The 18,506-nt window shown below is 44.5% G+C and overlaps 1 protein-coding gene across 1 annotated transcript in view; it reads left to right on the top strand.

Annotated features, from left to right (window-relative positions):
- Positions 1–18,506, top strand: part of MTSS1 (MTSS I-BAR domain containing 1) — a 320,701-nt gene that overhangs the window by 241,429 nt on the left and 60,766 nt on the right. The window contains exons 5-7 of the mRNA XM_066578922.1: positions 8,245–8,336; positions 8,998–9,072; positions 16,423–16,580. Coding sequence (XP_066435019.1) covers positions 8,245–8,336; positions 8,998–9,072; positions 16,423–16,580 — 325 coding nt within the window. The remainder of the gene's footprint in view (positions 1–8,244; positions 8,337–8,997; positions 9,073–16,422; positions 16,581–18,506) is intronic.

Raw genomic sequence — 18,506 nt, 5'->3', positions numbered from 1 at the left:
CCTCCTTCTCATCATCCTCTGCTCTCCTCCTCCTTCTCATCATCCTCTGCTCTCCTCCTCCTTCTCATCATCCTCTGCTCTCCTCCTCCTTCTCATCATCCTCTGCTCTCCTCCTCCTTCTCATCATCCTCTGCTCTCCTCCTTCTTCTCATCATCCTCTACTCTCCTTCTTCTCATCATCCTCTACTCTCCTTCTTCTCATCATCCTCTACTCTCCTTCTTCTCATCATACTCTGCTCTCCTCCTCCTTCTCATCATCCTCTACTCTCCTCCTTCTTCTCATCATCCTCTGCTCTCCTCCTTCTTCTCATCATCCTCTGCTCTCCTCCTTCTTCTCATCATCCTCTACTCTCCTTCTCATCATCCTCTACTCTCCTTCTTCTCATCATCCTCTACTCTCCTCCTTCTCATCATCCTCTGCTCTCCTCCTCCTTCTCATCATCCTCTGCTCTCCTCCTCCTTCTCATCATCCTCTGCTCTCCTCCTCCTTCTCATCATCCTCTGCTCTCCTCCTCCTTCTCATCATCCTCTGCTCTCCTCCTCCTTCTCATCATCCTCTGCTCTCCTCCTCCTTCTCATCATCCTCTGCTCTCCTCCTCCTTCTCATCATCCTCTGCTCTCCTCCTCCTTCTCATCATCCTCTGCTCTCCTCCTCCTTCTCATCATCCTCTGCTCTCCTCCTCCTTCTCATCATCCTCTGCTCTCCTCCTCCTTCTCATCATCCTCTGCTCTCCTCCTCCTTCTCATCATCCTCTGCTCTCCTCCTTCTTCTCATCATCCTCTACTCTCCTTCTTCTCATCATACTCTGCTCTCCTCCTCCTTCTCATCATCCTCTACTCTCCTCCTTCTTCTCATCATCCTCTGCTCTCCTCCTTCTTCTCATCATCCTCTGCTCTCCTCCTTCTTCTCATCATCCTCTACTCTCCTTCTTCTCATCATCCTCTACTCTCTTTCTTCTCATCATCCTCTACTCTCCTTCTTCTCATCATCCTCTACTCTCCTTCTTCTCATCATCCTCTACTCTCCTCCTCCTCATCATCCTCTGCTCTCCTCCTCCTTCTCATCATCCTCTGCTCTCCTCCTCCTTCTCATCATCCTCTGCTCTCCTCCTCTTTCTCATCATCCTCTGCTCTCCTCCTCCTTCTCATCATCCTCTGCTCTCCTCCTTCTTCTCATCATCCTCTACTCTCCTTCTTCTCATCATACTCTACTCTCCTTCTTCTCATCATACTCTGCTCTCCTCCTCCTTCTCATCATCCTCTACTCTCCTCCTTCTTCTCATCATCCTCTGCTCTCCTCCTTCTTCTCATCATCCTCTACTCTCCTTCTTCTCATCATCCTCTACTCTCCTTCTTCTCATCATCCTCTACTCTCCTTCTTCTCATCATCCTCTACTCTCCTCCTTCTCATCATCCTCTGCTCTCCTCCTCCTTCTCATCATCCTCTGCTCTCCTCCTCCTTCTCATCATCCTCTGCTCTCCTCCTCCTTCTCATCATCCTCTGCTCTCCTCCTCCTTCTCATCATCCTCTGCTCTCCTCCTCCTTCTCATCATCCTCTGCTCTCCTCCTCCTTCTCATCATCCTCTGCTCTCCTCCTCCTTCTCATCATCCTCTGCTCTCCTCCTCCTTCTCATCATCCTCTGCTCTCCTCCTCCTTCTCATCATCCTCTGCTCTCCTCCTCCTTCTCATCATCCTCTGCTCTCCTCCTTCTTCTCATCATCCTCTGCTCTCCTCCTTCTTCTCATCATCCTCTACTCTCCTTCTTCTCATCATACTCTACTCTCCTTCTTCTCATCATACTCTGCTCTCCTCCTCCTTCTCATCATCCTCTACTCTCCTCCTTCTTCTCATCATCCTCTGCTCTCCTCCTTCTTCTCATCATCCTCTACTCTCCTTCTTCTCATCATCCTCTACTCTCCTTCTTCTCATCATCCTCTACTCTCCTTCTTCTCATCATCCTCTACTCTCCTCCTTCTCATCATCATCCTCTGCTCTCCTCCTCCTTCTCATCATCCTCTGCTCTCCTCCTCCTTCTCATCATCCTCTGCTCTCCTCCTCCTTCTCATCATCCTCTGCTCTCCTCCTCCTTCTCATCATCCTCTGCTCTCCTCCTCCTTCTCATCATCCTCTGCTCTCCTCCTCCTTCTCATCATCCTCTGCTCTCCTCCTCCTTCTCATCATCCTCTGCTCTCCTCCTTCTTCTCATCATCCTCTACTCTCCTTCTTCTCATCATACTCTGCTCTCCTCCTCCTTCTCATCATCCTCTACTCTCCTCCTTCTTCTCATCATCCTCTGCTCTCCTCCTTCTTCTCATCATCCTCTACTCTCCTTCTTCTCATCATCCTCTACTCTCCTTCTTCTCATCATCCTCTACTCTCCTTCTTCTCATCATCCTCTACTCTCCTTCTTCTCATCATCCTCTACTCTCCTTCTTCTCATCATCCTCTACTCTCCTTCTTCTCATCATCCTCTACTCTCCTCCTTCTCATCATCATCCTCTGCTCTCCTCCTCCTTCTCATCATCCTCTGCTCTCCTCCTCCTTCTCATCATCCTCTGCTCTCCTCCTCCTTCTCATCATCCTCTGCTCTCCTCCTCCTTCTCATCATCCTCTGCTCTCCTCCTCCTTCTCATCATCCTCTGCTCTCCTCCTTCTTCTCATCATCCTCTACTCTCCTCCTTCTCATCATCCTCTGCTCTCCTCCTCCTTCTCATCATCCTCTGCTCTCCTCCTCCTTCTCATCATCCTCTGCTCTCCTCCTCCTTCTCATCATCCTCTGCTCTCCTCCTCCTTCTCATCATCCTCTGCTCTCCTCCTCCTTCTCATCATCCTCTGCTCTCCTCCTCCTTCTCATCATCCTCTGCTCTCCTCCTTCTTCTCATCATCCTCTACTCTCCTTCTTCTCATCATACTCTACTCTCCTTCTTCTCATCATACTCTGCTCTCCTCCTCCTTCTCATCATCCTCTACTCTCCTCCTTCTTCTCATCATCCTCTGCTCTCCTCCTTCTTCTCATCATCCTCTACTCTCCTTCTTCTCATCATCCTCTACTCTCCTTCTTCTCATCATCCTCTACTCTCCTCCTTCTCATCATCCTCTGCTCTCCTCCTCCTTCTCATCATCCTCTACTCTCCTCCTTCTCATCATCCTCTGCTCTCCTCCTCCTTCTCATCATCCTCTGCTCTCCTCCTCCTTCTCATCATCCTCTGCTCTCCTCCTCCTTCTCATCATCCTCTGCTCTCCTCCTCCTTCTCATCATCCTCTGCTCTCCTCCTCCTTCTCATCATCCTCTGCTCTCCTCCTCCTTCTCATCATCCTCTGCTCTCCTCCTCCTTCTCATCATCCTCTGCTCTCCTCCTCCTTCTCATCATCCTCTGCTCTCCTCCTCCTTCTCATCACCCTCTGCTCTCCTCCTCCTTCTCATCATCCTCTGCTCTCCTCCTTCTTCTCATCATCCTCTACTCTCCTTCTTCTCATCATCCTCTACTCTCCTTCTTCTCATCATACTCTGCTCTCCTCCTCCTTCTCATCATCCTCTGCTCTCCTCCTTCTTCTCATCATCCTCTGCTCTCCTCCTTCTTCTCATCATCCTCTACTCTCCTTCTTCTCCTCATTCTCTACTCTCCTTCTTCTCATCATCCTCTACTCTCCTTCTTCTCATCATCCTCTACTCTCCTCCTTCTCATCATCCTCTGCTCTCCTCCTCCTTCTCATCATCCTCTGCTCTCCTCCTCCTTCTCATCATCCTCTGCTCCCCTCCTCCTTCTCATCATCCTCTGCTCCCCTCCTCCTTCTCATCATCCTCTGCTCTCCTCCTCCTTCTCATCATCCTCTGCTCTCCTCCTCCTTCTCATCATCCTCTGCTCTCCTCCTCCTTCTCATCATCCTCTGCTCTCCTCCTCCTTCTCATCATCCTCTGCTCTCCTCCTCCTTCTCATCATCCTCTTCTCTCCTCCTCCTTCTCATCATCCTCTGCTCTCCTCCTCCTTCTCATCATCCTCTGCTCTCCTCCTCCTTCTCATCATCCTCTGCTCTCCTCCTCCTTCTCATCATCCTCTGCTCTCCTCCTCCTTCTCATCATCCTCTGCTCTCCTCCTCCTTCTCATCATCCTCTGCTCTCCTCCTCCTTCTCATCATCCTCTGCTCTCCTCCTCCTTCTCATCATCCTCTGCTCTCCTCCTCCTTCTCATCATCCTCTGCTCTCCTCCTCCTTCTCATCATCCTCTGCTCTCCTCCTCCTTCTCATCATCCTCTGCTCTCCTCCTTTGCAATCTTGGCTTGGTGTAGGAAAAGTATTGCTCAAAATGTTGATAAGTAATGTTAAATTTGTACGTCTCCTAAATGGTTAAAAAACAATGTTTTTCAAATGTGCGTCCAGAATAAAGTAAACAAATGGAAGTATATATGTTAGCAAAAATTTATACAGCATGTTTGCACATATTTGAGATATTACAGTTGAAAATATGAAAAAATAATATTTTTCCCAAAATGTTCCCAAGTTTGGCACTTCACAAATTCTATTGGTCTATTTTTACCAACTAAATGAAGTACAATATGTGGCGAAAAAACAATGTCAGAATCACTGGGATATGCGAAACCTTTACGGAGCTATTCCATGTTAAAGTGACACATGACAGATTTCCAAAGTTTGGCTCCATCACTAAAGGGTTAAACATGCTGTCATATCCCCATTACTAAAAAAAACATCTCTTGACTGTCCTGTTCTGCCGTCTCTAATCTCTGCTTCATCTCCAAACTCCTGGGACATCTGGTCTACTCTGTCTAATAAGCTCTCTCTCAGATTGACCCCTTGCAGTCTGGCTTTTGCTCTCTACATTCTACAGAAATCACTTACTAAAGTGTCAAACGATCTACTGGTGGTCAAATCAAATGGTGACCACTCACTACTGATCCTCCTGGATCCCTCTGAGGTGTTCCATACTGTAGATTACCAATTCCTCCTTAATATGCTCTGCTTTATCGGCCTTAAAGAGGTATAAAAAAAATTCTATACAACCTATACTTACCCAGGCAGACTCCTTACTGCATCTCCTCCTAGCTGATCTTCTCCAGTCCCCCAGGTCACCTCACTTCCAGCTGGGGGAATGCATTCTTGGCATTCTTCTTCCTGCCCAGCAATGTACTCTACGTTTCTGTGACATAGCGTTCACTGGCTAGGAAGGAATGCTGATGTATTGCAGAGACAGCACACGTGCAGTCTCTGTTATAGCTCTGCACTCCCTGCTAGGCTGTGAAATGTATGATACTAGTGACAGTGTACATTGCCAGGTGGGAAGAAAAATGCTTCGTAACAAGAAGAGGAGGATCCGTCTGGCTGGAGGTGAGGTGACCCGGGGGACTGCAGGAGATGGGAGAAGATCGGCAGGGAGAAGATGAGGTAAGTTAGACTGCCTGGGGAGGAATAGGTGAGTATCGAATTTTCTTTTTTAATAACAGAACCCCTTTAAGAATACTGCACTCTTGTTTTTTTTTCCTGCCTTCCTGACTGCTGGTTCAGTGTATTTGCTGACTCTACTTCTCCTCTTCCCCCTAATGTTGGGGTTCCTCAGGGTTTGATTCTCTCCTCCTGCATCTAGAGGCCCATATCAGACAAGCTATCAGTAAATTTGGATTTTCTTACTGTCTTTACCACCCAATTATAAACTACATCCCTTGACAGCACACCTTTTGCTTCTACAAACCGTCAGTCATGGCCTGCTGTTTCTATGCTGTCCCTCTATTTAAAAATGAATCTCTCAAAAACTGACCACCTTGTGTTTCCACCATCTGCAGACAGACCTGAATCTGATATTTCCATCTCGGTGTGCGGTACTGTCATAACTCCGCGGCAGCACGCCCGCTCTACTGGGGTCGTATTTAATTCTGACTTTTCCTTCATTCCATCCATTCCCTTGCCCGCTCATGCCACCTGCACCACAAAAATATCTCCTGAATCTGCCCTTTCCTCACTCCGGAGACATCATTAACTCTTCCTGTTGCCCCTTTTCACTCTTGGCTTGAATACTGCAACTTGCTGCTGATCGCTCTTCCTTTCTCTAAACCCTCCTCTCTCCAATCCATCATGAATGCAGCAAACAGCCTCATGTTCTTGTCAAGTTACTACACCAATGCCTCCTCCCTGTACCAGTCACTACACTGTTCCTTCTGGCCTGTACCAGTGACTACACCGATGCCTTCACCCTGGGCCAGTCACTACACCACTGCCTTTGGCCTGTACCAGTCGCCACACCAATGCCTCCACCCTGTACCAGTCGCCACACCAATGCCTCCACCCTGTACCAGTCGCCACACCAATGCCTCCACCCTGTACCAGTCGCCACACCAATGCCTCCACCCTGTACCAATCGCTACACCAATGCCTCCATCCTGTACCAGTCACTACATTGATGCCTCCATAAAGCTCTCCACAGTGCTGCACCGCCTCGTATCTCCTCCCTCATCTCTATCTACCACCTTAACCTGAAGTGTTAGTGTCCCCAGGCTGGAGGGGAAAATGTCCTTCTCATACAAACAAGGGGGCAGTGACCGGAATGTGCTAATTTGTATATGGCCCTGGCTCTCTCTTGAATCAAGAGACACGAGGCAGATAAATCAGTACCAAAGATAGATCAAAGGGAAAATCCATAATGGGGACAGCGATTATATTTTCAGAAGCGGGAAGGCGCTGTGGACCTAACACATTCACTCCCATCGTTAAGAGACCCTCGAAACCCACCGAACGGCCTACATGCGCAGTAGTTCATCAGCTGCACATTGTGTTTGGTACCCACAGACAGCTCCTGGGGAAATATGGCCGAAAAATGAATTGGGTTTCCATCGAAGTGGGCCACGCATTCAACCTGCCCCTTGATGAGGTCGAATGGAGGCTGGAGAAGGTGTGGTCCGATGAGGCCTTAAAGCAGAGGGGTTCTCTCTTCCATGTGTTAGACTTTGGAGATACGCTATGGCATAAGGCCTTCCTATTTATTTCAGTGACTCCGCATGAATCAGAACCTTGAGACGAACATCTCAAATCTAGTACCTTTCTTTATTTTTTCCTTGTTTTATTTTAAAATACTACCTGTACACCTTATCTACACTGTACATCTTTTTCTGTATACTTTTGTATATATAGATATTTAGCACTGCTAGTCTTTTTTTTTTAAATCTGCAATTTATTAGTCAAACCTTGTCCGTTTTAAAACACACCATAACTCTGAAGATTCTGTTCATAATTCATAGTCTGGGTTCCAGATTACCTTTGGTGGCAGCGAGTAGGTGTGGGTATTGCAGAGCACTTGGTCGATACACCGGATCGGCTGGTGATTTGAGCTTTCGTTTTGCATACGTGCAAAAGCCTGGGAAAGCTAGGTACAAATCGGCCTGTATTCTAACGACTCCATGCTTGCAATCCCGGTAGAGTGATTGATCGAGGCTCTGCCATGACAAACAAGTGACAGTGGCGGGGGTTAGTCAGGTTCCCCTCTCTCTTCCTGACCGCACAGCTGCAGCATTTGTGTAGGTCCATAAAGTAATTGTCCCTGTTAGTGTGCGCACACAAACTTGTTGGAGACCGGTCTCTTATGTGTCCCAGTAGATGTATAGCTCAGGCGAATCTCACTCGTAAGCTTTGCAGTGGTGGAAGTCTTCATCTGGTTACTACCCTCCTGGATAGTTCCTGGCAGCAGCAGTCCTCAGGAACAGCACTTTTTCCCAGCCGTCAGCACAGCAAGACTGTCTCTCACAAACTCCTCACCAGCTACAACCACCACTGCTCAACCCCCTCATATAATTCCTCAGAGCCCTTTTTCTAGAAGTTTCCAACACTTTTCTATTGAGGATGCTTGGTAAAATCCATTGAATATAATGGCTCCTAATCAATTCTATTGGCAATATACTCTGCCTGTATTCGAGCTCCTACTAGTGGCCAACATTAATCTCGGCATCACTGTTCATTGCCTTTAATGGGGCTGCAGCATTGGATTGTCAGGGGAATAAGTGGGTAAGTATGGCTACTTTTATTCTTTTAACACTATTGCACCCATATTTGAAAGCCTTCTGCATACAGACACCCCCATTATAGAAAGGTCAAGTGAGTAGGCTTAGCACCAATACCAAAAGCCACCGATGGGCCAAAGTGATGAATACCTATATCATCACACTCTGTCTGATGTACAGGATTGTTACGTCTGTCACCATGATGACTTATAATCAAATCACTTTTTTAATGTGTTTTTAACAGCGCCCTGATCGACTGTCTGATCAACCCGCTGCAAGAACAGGTGGAGGAATGGAAGAAGGTTGCTAATCAACTTGACAAGGATCATGCAAAAGGTAAGTGTTGTGGCCTCTTAGGATGTCATATAGTGGGTCCTCTGCTCACTGAAGGGAGAGCTGCGTACAGCAAGCTGAACCACTGCCTATATCGCAGTGCTGCTCCACCCGTGTCTTGGCTGCTCCCATGCGATAGGAGTCGCCTCTGATTATGCAGCCTCATTAGGATATACCTTCAGTTACAGAAGACCTTTGATACAGTAAGTCATGGAGACACATCAGAAGTTCACCTGATTCTAGCTTGGTTTTCTATTCCCAGTCATTGTCATAAGTCTTATATAAAGAGTCTAACATTGGCTTGTGGATAAGCTGCCTTCCAATAGGTGGCGCTGCAGAGGTATTGTTCAATCTTCCTTACTTGCATATTTCCCAGAGACGCATGCATGGCCTTAAAAGTCTCCTCACTCACCTCCTAGGTGCTCTCCTTAAGGAGAGATGATACCCTTCCCGACCCAAGCTTGTATGAGTGATGGCCCATGAGTCCTACATAGAAGGACGCCCATGCTCTCTGGAGGGCTCACACACATTGTAGCTCTGAGAACTCCATATCTCACAAAGTCGTCTTGTCCAATAATAATACATAAGTCGTATTCTACAGAATAATCTCCTCCAGAGCAGAAATCTGCAGCATGTGTCCTAAATATTCATTATCATCTTCCAGAATACAAGAAGGCTCGTCAGGAGATCAAGAAGAAGTCATCAGACACCCTGAAACTACAGAAAAAGGCCAAGAAAGGTAAAACCAGAGTTCTTCTATATGTACAGCATTACTGAAAAGATATCCCAGCTGTTGAGTCTCGATCTGTCTGTCTATTGTAGTGGCCCAGGTTTAGGGGCCCTCCATCACTTGTGAGCCTGTTTGTCTTTATGTGAGTGGTCAGCTTTGTATAAGTCTGTTTGTCTCCCTACCCTGAATGGTGTACTGTGATTGGTAGTTGGGGGATTGAGGGGGCGGTTTTGGAGAGATGATGCGAGAGAGGAGAGTTGTTGGTCGGAGAAGGGAGGTGACAGGCTGATGGTTATGCCTCTTCTGTTAGGAGGCTTGTCCCCTTCAGAGACTGGAGCACAGGAGGTGCTTCCTAGGAGTTGGTGTGCGAGAACCGCATCTGGAGAGAAAGTGCCAAAAGCTGACTGCAGCTAGCATCAGATGTCCGACTGTTTGATAGGCCATGTAACACAAGAGTGGCTGTCCTAAGAGAGTGTCCATCAGACACCCACTGAGGATATGTCTGCCTTGGGGAAAAGATACTTTTTCAAGTATATCAGGAAACAAAAAAGCTCCAATCTGTTCAGAAGCCTTTATTTCTGGGATGAAAAGTACAAGTTTTTGTCTGTATTGGAAAATCAAAGCTAAACCATGAGTAAGGAGAAAGCCCATGGCCCCGGCTGTGAAAAGCATGGCATTTGTGGATTCGTTTATACATCGCAGTCTGTGGTAATCTAGCCTGATAAATCTTATCTATCTCCAATCTATCTCCAATCTATCTCCAATCTATCTCCAATCTATCTCCAATCTATCTCCAATCTATCTCCAATCTATCTCCAATCTATCTCCTATCTATCTCCCTATCTATCTCCCTATCTATCTCCAATCTATCTATCTCCTATCTATCTATCTCCTATCTATCTATCTCCCATCTATCTATCTCCCATCTATCTATCTCCCATCTATCTATCTCCCATCTATCTATCTCCCATCTATCTATCTCCCATCTATCTATCTCCCATCTATCTATCTCCCATCTATCTATCTCCCATCTATCTATCTCCAATCTATCTATCTCCAATCTATCTATCTCCTATCTATCTATCTCCTATCTATCTATCTCCCTATCTATCTCCCTATCTATCTCCCTATCTATCTCCCTATCTATCTCCTATCTATCTATCTCCTATCTATCTATCTCCTATCTATCTATCTCCTATCTATCTATCTCCTATCTATCTATCTATCTATCTCCCATCTATCTATCTCCCATCTATCTATCTCCCATCTATCTATCTCCTATCTATCTATCTCCTATCTATCTATCTCCAATCTATCTCCAATCTATCTCCAATCTATCTCCAATCTATCTATCTCCAATCTATCTATCTCCAATCTATCTATCTCCCATCTATCTATCTATCTCCCATCTATCTATCTCCCATCTATCTATCTCCCATCTATCTATCTCCCATCTATCTCCCATCTATCTATCTATCTCATATCTATCCATCTATCTATCTATCGCCTATCTATCTATCTCCTATCTATCTATCTATCTCCTATCTATCTATCTCCTATCTATCTATCTCCTATCTATCTATCTCCTATCTATCTATCTCCTATCTATCTATCTCCTATCTATCTATCTCCTATCTATCTCATATCTATCCATCTATCTCCTATCTATCTATCTCCAATCTATCTATCTCCAATCTATCTATCTCCTATCTATCTATCTCCTATCTATCTATCTCCCTATCTATCTCCCTATCTATCTCCCTATCTATCTCCCTATCTATCTCCCTATCTATCTCCCTATCTATCTCCTATCTATCTATCTCCTATCTATCTATCTCCTATCTATCTATCTCCTATCTATCTATCTATCTATCTATCTATCTATCTCCCATCTATCTATCTCCCATCTATCTATCTCCCATCTATCTATCTCCCATCTATCTATCTCCCATCTATCTATCTATCTCATATCTATCCATCTATCTCCTATCTATCTATCTCCTATCTATCTATCTCCTATCTATCTATCTATCTATCTATCTCCTATCTATCTATCTATCTATCTATCTCCTATCTATCTATCTATCGCCTATCTATCTATCTCCTATCTATCTATCTATCTATCTCCTATCTATCTCCTATCTATCTATCTATCTCCTATCTATCTATCTATCTATCTATCTATCTCCTATCTATCTATCTATCTATCTATCGCCTATCTATCTATCTCCTATCTATCTATCTATCTATCTCCTATCTATCTATCTATCTATCTATCTATCTATCGCCTATCTATCTATCTCCTATCTATCTATCTATCTATCTCCTATCTATCTATCTATCTATCTATCTATCTATCTATCTATCTATCTATCTATCTATCTATCTATCTATCGCCTATCTATCTATCTCCTATCTATCTCATATCTATCCATCTATCTCCTATCTATCTATCTCCTATCTATCTATCTCCTATCTATCTATCTCATATCTATCCATCTATCTCCTATCTATCTATCTATCTATCTCCTATCTATCTATCTATCTATCTCCTATCTATCTCATATCTATCCATCTATCTCCTATCTATCTATCTCCTATGTATCTATCTCCTATGTATCTATCTCCTATCTATCTATCTATCTATCTATCTATCTATCTATCTATCTATCTATCTATCTATCTCCTATCTATCTATCTCCTATCTATCTATCTCCTATCTATCTATCTATCTCCTATCTATCTATCTATCTATCTCCTATCTATCTCCTATCTATCTATCTATCTATCTATCTATCTATCTATCTCCTATCTATCTCATATCTATCCATCTATCTCCTATCTATCTATCTCCTATGTATCTATCTCCTATGTATCTATCTATCTATCTCCTATCTATCTATCTATCTATCTCCTATCTATCTATCTATCTCCTATCTATCTCATATCTATCCATCTATCTCCTATCTATCTATCTCCTATGTATCTATCTCCTATGTATCTATCTATCTATCTCCTATCTATCTATCTATCTATCTCCTATCTATCTATCTATCTCCTATCTATCTCCTATCTATCTATCTATCTATCTATCTATCTATCTATCTCCTATCTATCTATCTCCTATCTATCTATCTCCTATCTATCTATCTCCTATCTATCTATATATCTATCTATCTATCTCCTATCTATCTATATATCTATCTATCTATCTCCTATCTATCTATATATCTATCTATCTATCTCCTATCTATCTATCTATCTATCGCCTATCTATCTATCTCCTATCTATCTATCTCCTATCTATCTATCTATCTATCTATCTCCTATCTATCTATCTCCTATCTATCTCCTATGTATCTATCTCCTATGTATCTATCTCCTATGTATCTATCTCCTATGTATCTATCTCCTATGTATCTATCTCCTATGTATCTATCTCCTATGTATCTATCTCCTATGTATCTATCTCCTATGTATCTATCTCCTATGTATCTATCTCCTATGTATCTATCTCCTATGTATCTATCTCCTATGTATCTATCTCCTATGTATCTATCTCCTATGTATCTATCTCCTATGTATCTATCTCCTATGTATCTATCTCCTATGTATCTATCTCCTATGTATCTATCTCCTATGTATCTATCTCCTATCTATCTCCTATGTATCTATCTCCTATGTATCTATCTCCTATGTATCTATCTCCTATGTATCTATCTCCTATGTATCTATCTCCTATGTATCTATCTCCTATGTATCCATCTCCTATCTATCTTTCTATCCATCTCATATCTCTTATCTATCTATCCTTCTATCTCACATGTATCTATCTATCTGTCTGTCTGTCTGTCTAACTCATATGTATCTATCTATCTGTCTGTCTGTCTATCTCATATGTATCTATCTGTCTGTCTGTCTGTCTATCTCATATGTATCTATCTGTCTGTCTGTCTATCTCATATGTATCTATCTGTCTGTCTGTCTGTCTATCTCATATGTATCTATCTGTCTGTCTGTCTGTCTATCTCATATGTATCTATCTGTCTGTCTGTCTGTCTATCTCATATGTATCTATCTGTCTGTCTGTCTGTCTATCTCATATGTATCTATCTGTCTGTCTATCTCATATGTATCTATCTGTCTCATATCTTATATGTATCTACCCTTCTATCTCATATGTATCTATCCTTCTATCTCATATCTATATATCTCATATGTATCTATCCTTCTATCTCCTATGTATCTATCCTTCTATCTCCTATGTATCTATCTCATATGTATCTATCCTTCTATCTCCTATGTATCTATCTCATATGTATCTATCCTTCTATCTCCTATGTATCTATCTCATATGTATCTATCCTTCTATCTCCTATGTATCTATCTCATATGTATCTATCCTTCTATCTCCTATGTATCTATCTCATATGTATCTATCCTTCTATCTCCTATGTATCTTTCTATCTATCTCATATGTATCTATCCTTCTATCTCCTATGTATCTTTCTATCTATCTCATATGTATCTATCCTTCTATCTCCTATGTATCTTTCTATCTATCTCATATGTATCTCTCCTTCTATCTCATATCTCTTATCTATCTATCTATCTATCCTTCTATCTATCTCACATCTATCTATCTTTCTATCTATCTTACATCTATCTATTTATCTCACATCTATCTCATATTTATCTATCTATCTATCCTATCTATCTATCATCTATCCATCCATCCATCTCATTTATCTATCTATCCTATCTATCTATCTATCTATCTATCTATCTATCTATCTATCTATCTCACATCTATCTATCTCACATCTATCTATCTCACATCTATCTATCTCACATCTATCTATCTCACATCTATTTATCTCACATCTATCTATCTCACATCTATCCATCCATCCATCCATCTTGTATGTATCTATCTCACATCCATCCATCCTTCTATCCATCTATCCATCCATCTTGTATGTATCTATCTCACATCTATCTATCTCACATCTATCTATCTCACATCTATCTATCTCACATCTATCTATCTCACATCTATCTATCTATCTCACATCTATCTATCTCACATCCATCCATCCTTCTATCCATCCATCTCGTATGTATCTATCTCACATCTATCTATCTAGTAAGGTAGAAGGGAGCGCTCACTCGGAGGATGCTGAGGGATGCAGTTAGAGAGAGGTCCCAGGTTCTAGGGGAGGCAGAAGTTCATTGGTGCTTTTGAAGCAATCTCATATAAATACGAGAGAGCAGCCAGAGCAGACTCCAATCACGTGATGAAGGAGGAGGAATAAATACAACAAGAAGAATAAATCCTCAGCGCTCACACCATGCAATGAAATGAAGACTGGAAGGCGAAGAAATTGAATTATGCAACTCTCTCTGATCCGCTTTCTCTCTCTCTGATCCGCTTTCTCACTCTCTCTGATCCGCTTTCTCTCTCTCTCTGATCCGCTTTCTCTCTCTCTCTGATCCGCTTTCTCTCTCTCTCTGATCCGCTTTCTCTCTCTCTCTGATCCGCTTTCTCTCTCTCTCTGATCCGCTTTCTCTCTCTCTCTGATCCGCTTTCTCTCTCTCTCTGATCCGCTTTCTCTCTCTCTCTGATCCGCTTTCTCTCTCTCTCTGATCCGCTTTCTCTCTCTCTCTGATCCGCTTTCTCTCTCTCTCTGATCCGCTTTCTCTCTCTCTCTGATCCGCTTTCTCTCTCTCTCTGATCCGCTTTCTCACTCTGTCTGATCCGCTTTCTCACTCTGTCTGATCCGCTTTCTCACTCTGTCTGAATCGCTTTCTCACTCTGTCTGAATCGCTTTCTCACTCTCTCTGATCCGCTTTCTCTCTCTGTCTGATCCGCTTTCTCACTCTGTCTGATCCGCTTTCTCACTCTCTGATCCGCTTTCTCACTCTGTCTGATCCGCTTTCTCACTCTCTCTGATCCGCTTTCTCTCTCTCTCTGATCCGCTTTCTCTCTCTCTCTGATCCGCTTTCTCTCTCTCTCTGATCCGCTTTCTCTCTCTCTCTGATCCGCTTTCTCTCTCTCTCTGATCCGCTTTCTCTCTCTCTCTCTGATCCGCTTTCTCTCTCTCTCTCTGATCCGCTTTCTCTCTCTCTCTCTGATCCGCTTTCTCTCTCTCTCTCTGATCCGCTTTCTCTCTCTCTCTCTGATCCGCTTTCTCTCTCTCTCTCTGATCCGCTTTCTCTCTCTCTCTCTGATCCGCTTTCTCTCTCTCTCTCTGATCCGCTTTCTCTCTCTCTCTCTGATCCGCTTTCTCTCTCTCTCTCTGATCCGCTTTCTCTCTCTCTCTCTGATCCGCTTTCTCTCTCTCTCTCTGATCCGCTTTCTCTCTCTCTCTCTGATCCGCTTTCTCTCTCTCTCTCTGATCCGCTTTCTCTCTCTCTCTCTGATCCGCTTTCTCTCTCTCTCTCTGATCCGCTTTCTCTCTCTCTCTCTGATCCGCTTTCTCTCTCTCTCTCTGATCCGCTTTCTCTCTCTCTCTCTGATCCGCTTTCTCTCTCTCTCTCTGATCCGCTTTCTCTCTCTCTCTCTGATCCGCTTTCTCTCTCTCTCTCTGATCCGCTTTCTCTCTCTCTCTCTGATCCGCTTTCTCTCTCTCTCTCTGATCCGCTTTCTCTCTCTCTCTCTGATCCGCTTTCTCTCTCTCTCTCTGATCCGCTTTCTCTCTCTCTCTCTGATCCGCTTTCTCTCTCTCTCTCTGATCCGCTTTCTCTCTCTCTCTCTGATCCGCTTTCTCTCTCTCTCTCTGATCCGCTTTCTCTCTCTCTCTCTGATCCGCTTTCTCTCTCTCTCTCTGATCCGCTTTCTCTCTCTCTCTCTGATCCGCTTTCTCTCTCTCTCTCTGATCCGCTTTCTCTCTCTCTCTCTGATCCGCTTTCTCTCTCTCTCTCTGATCCGCTTTCTCTCTCTCTCTCTGATCCGCTTTCTCTCTCTCTCTCTGATCCGCTTTCTCTCTCTCTCTCTGATCCGCTTTCTCTCTCTCTCTCTGATCCGCTTTCTCTCTCTCTCTCTGATCCGCTTTCTCTCTCTCTCTCTGATCCGCTTTCTCTCTCTCTCTCTGATCCGCTTTCTCTCTCTCTCTCTGATCCGCTTTCTCTCTCTCTCTCTGATCCGCTTTCTCTCTCTCTCTCTGATCCGCTTTCTCTCTCTCTCTCTGATCCGCTTTCTCTCTCTCTCTCTGATCCGCTTTCTCTCTCTCTCTCTGATCCGCTTTCTCTCTCTCTCTCTGATCCGCTTTCTCTCTCTCTCTCTGATCCGCTTTCTCTCTCTCTCTCTCTCTCTCTCGCTATACGGGAGACTAACAGTGTCTCTTGGTGTGTCTGCAGGCAGAGGAGATATTCAGCCGCAGCTGGACAGCGCTCTGCAAGACGTCAATGACAAATACCTACTTCTGGAAGAAACGGAGAAGCAAGCAGTGAGGAAGGCGCTGATCGAGGAGCGCAGCCGCTTCTGCTCCTTTATCTCCATGCTCCGGCCGGTTATAGTAAGTTTCCGCCACCCTAATCCTCCACCTAATTTAGAGGGGCTTTCCAGTTCTCTATATAAACCTTAGTTGGTATGCAAGTTCTACAATTTTGTAATATTTTTTCTTCTTCACCATTTTTTGGCTGTCAGTGATGGACAACACCCTGTTCTCACTAAATATATCAGTCCGGACTTCACATGGATACATTGTAGCGAACTAGCAGCTGTTTGGGATGTGTTGTGTGCTTCATAAGAACCCAACTAGCTCTGCGTAAGGTGCTTCTACATCTAACTCGGGTTCTCAGGGAAGGTGAATCCCCACGGCCAAGCGGATTTTATATATATATATATTTCCTGACACCCCTGGGCGGACCCTGCAGGAGTCAACTTCTTCATCACATCGAAAGTATCACCTCTAGAAGCTAGAAAAACAACAGAAATGCTGCAGCAGCAGAAGAGCTTCACGGACTCGGGGCTCATTCAGACAGGTGACAGCGATATCGCAGCTGTGTTCCCATGACTTTGGGATAGGCCTTATTTTCCTACCCTAACTTTTCAGTATTGTGGGGGGGGGGGGAGCCTTAAAATATAAGCTGTACCCCGAAAATAACCCCTAACCGCATTACATAATAATAATCTTTATTTGTATAGCGCCAACTTATTCCGCAGCGCTCTCAGGCATGGATAAATGCAAACACAACAATTACAATATAAGGTACATTGGGTTAGACACAAATGGGTTGAGGGTGGTACAGGAGGTGCAGGGGTGGGGAACACAGGCAATAGGAAATTTCATGTACAGATCATTTATCAGAAGGCAAACAGGGTGGAGCACCATAGGGAGGGGCGAGGGACTAGGTCAGGAGATTTGGTATGCTTCCCTGAAGAGGTGCGTTTTTAAGACACGTCTGAAATTCCGTGCATCGGGAATTGTCGGGATGCCTTGGGGTAGAGCATTCCAGAGGATGGGTGCTGCTCTGGTGAAGTCCTGTAGGCGAGCATGAGAGGTTCGTATTACAGGGGTGTTTAGTCTGAGGGTGTTAGCCGATCGGAGTGTGCGGGCTGGGTAGTATACTGACAGGAGGGAGGCGATGTATGGTGGTGTACTGACAGTAGGGAGGTGATGTATGGTGGTGTACTGACAGTAGGGAGGTGATGTATGGTGGTGTACTGACAGGAGGGAGGCGATGTATGGTGGTGTACTGACAGGAGGGAGGCGATGTATGGTGGTGTACTGACAGTAGGGAGGTGATGTATGGTGGTGTACTGACAGTAGGGAGGCGATGTATGGTGGTGTACTGACAGGAGGGAGGCGATGTATGGTGGTGTACTGACAGGAGGGAGGCGATGTATGGTGGTGTACTGACAGGAGGGAGGCGATGTATGGTGGTGTACTGACAGGAGGGAGGCGATGTATGGTGGTGTACTGACAGGAGGGAGGCGATGTATGGTGGTGTACTGACAGTAGGGAGGTGATGTATGGTGGTGTACTGACAGTAGGGAGGCGATGTATGGTGGTGTACTGACAGTAGGGAGGCGATGTATGGTGGTGTACTGACAGTAGGGAGGTGATGTATGGTGGTGTACTGACAGTAGGGAGGCGATGTATGGTGGTGTACTGACAGTAGGGAGGCGATGTATGGTGGTGTACTGACAGTAGGGAGGCGATGTATGGTGGTGTACTGACAGTAGGGAGGCGATGTATGGTGGTGTACTGACAGTAGGGAGGCGATGTATGGTGGTGTACTGACAGTAGGGAGGCGATGTATGGTGGTGTACTGACAGTAGGGAGGCGATGTATGGTGGTATACTGACAGGAGGGAGGCGATGTATGGTGGCGCAGCGCCATGCAGAGCTTTGTGAGTGAGGTAGAGGAGTTTACATTTAGTTCTGCAGTGGATGGGCAGCCAATGCAGCGACTGGCATAATGCAGAGGCGTCTGAAT

Source organism: Eleutherodactylus coqui, chromosome 9, assembly GCF_035609145.1.
Source record: "Eleutherodactylus coqui strain aEleCoq1 chromosome 9, aEleCoq1.hap1, whole genome shotgun sequence".
Taxonomy (NCBI): Eukaryota; Metazoa; Chordata; class Amphibia; order Anura; family Eleutherodactylidae; genus Eleutherodactylus; species Eleutherodactylus coqui.
This window is presented reverse-complemented; position numbering and strand designations above follow the sequence as displayed.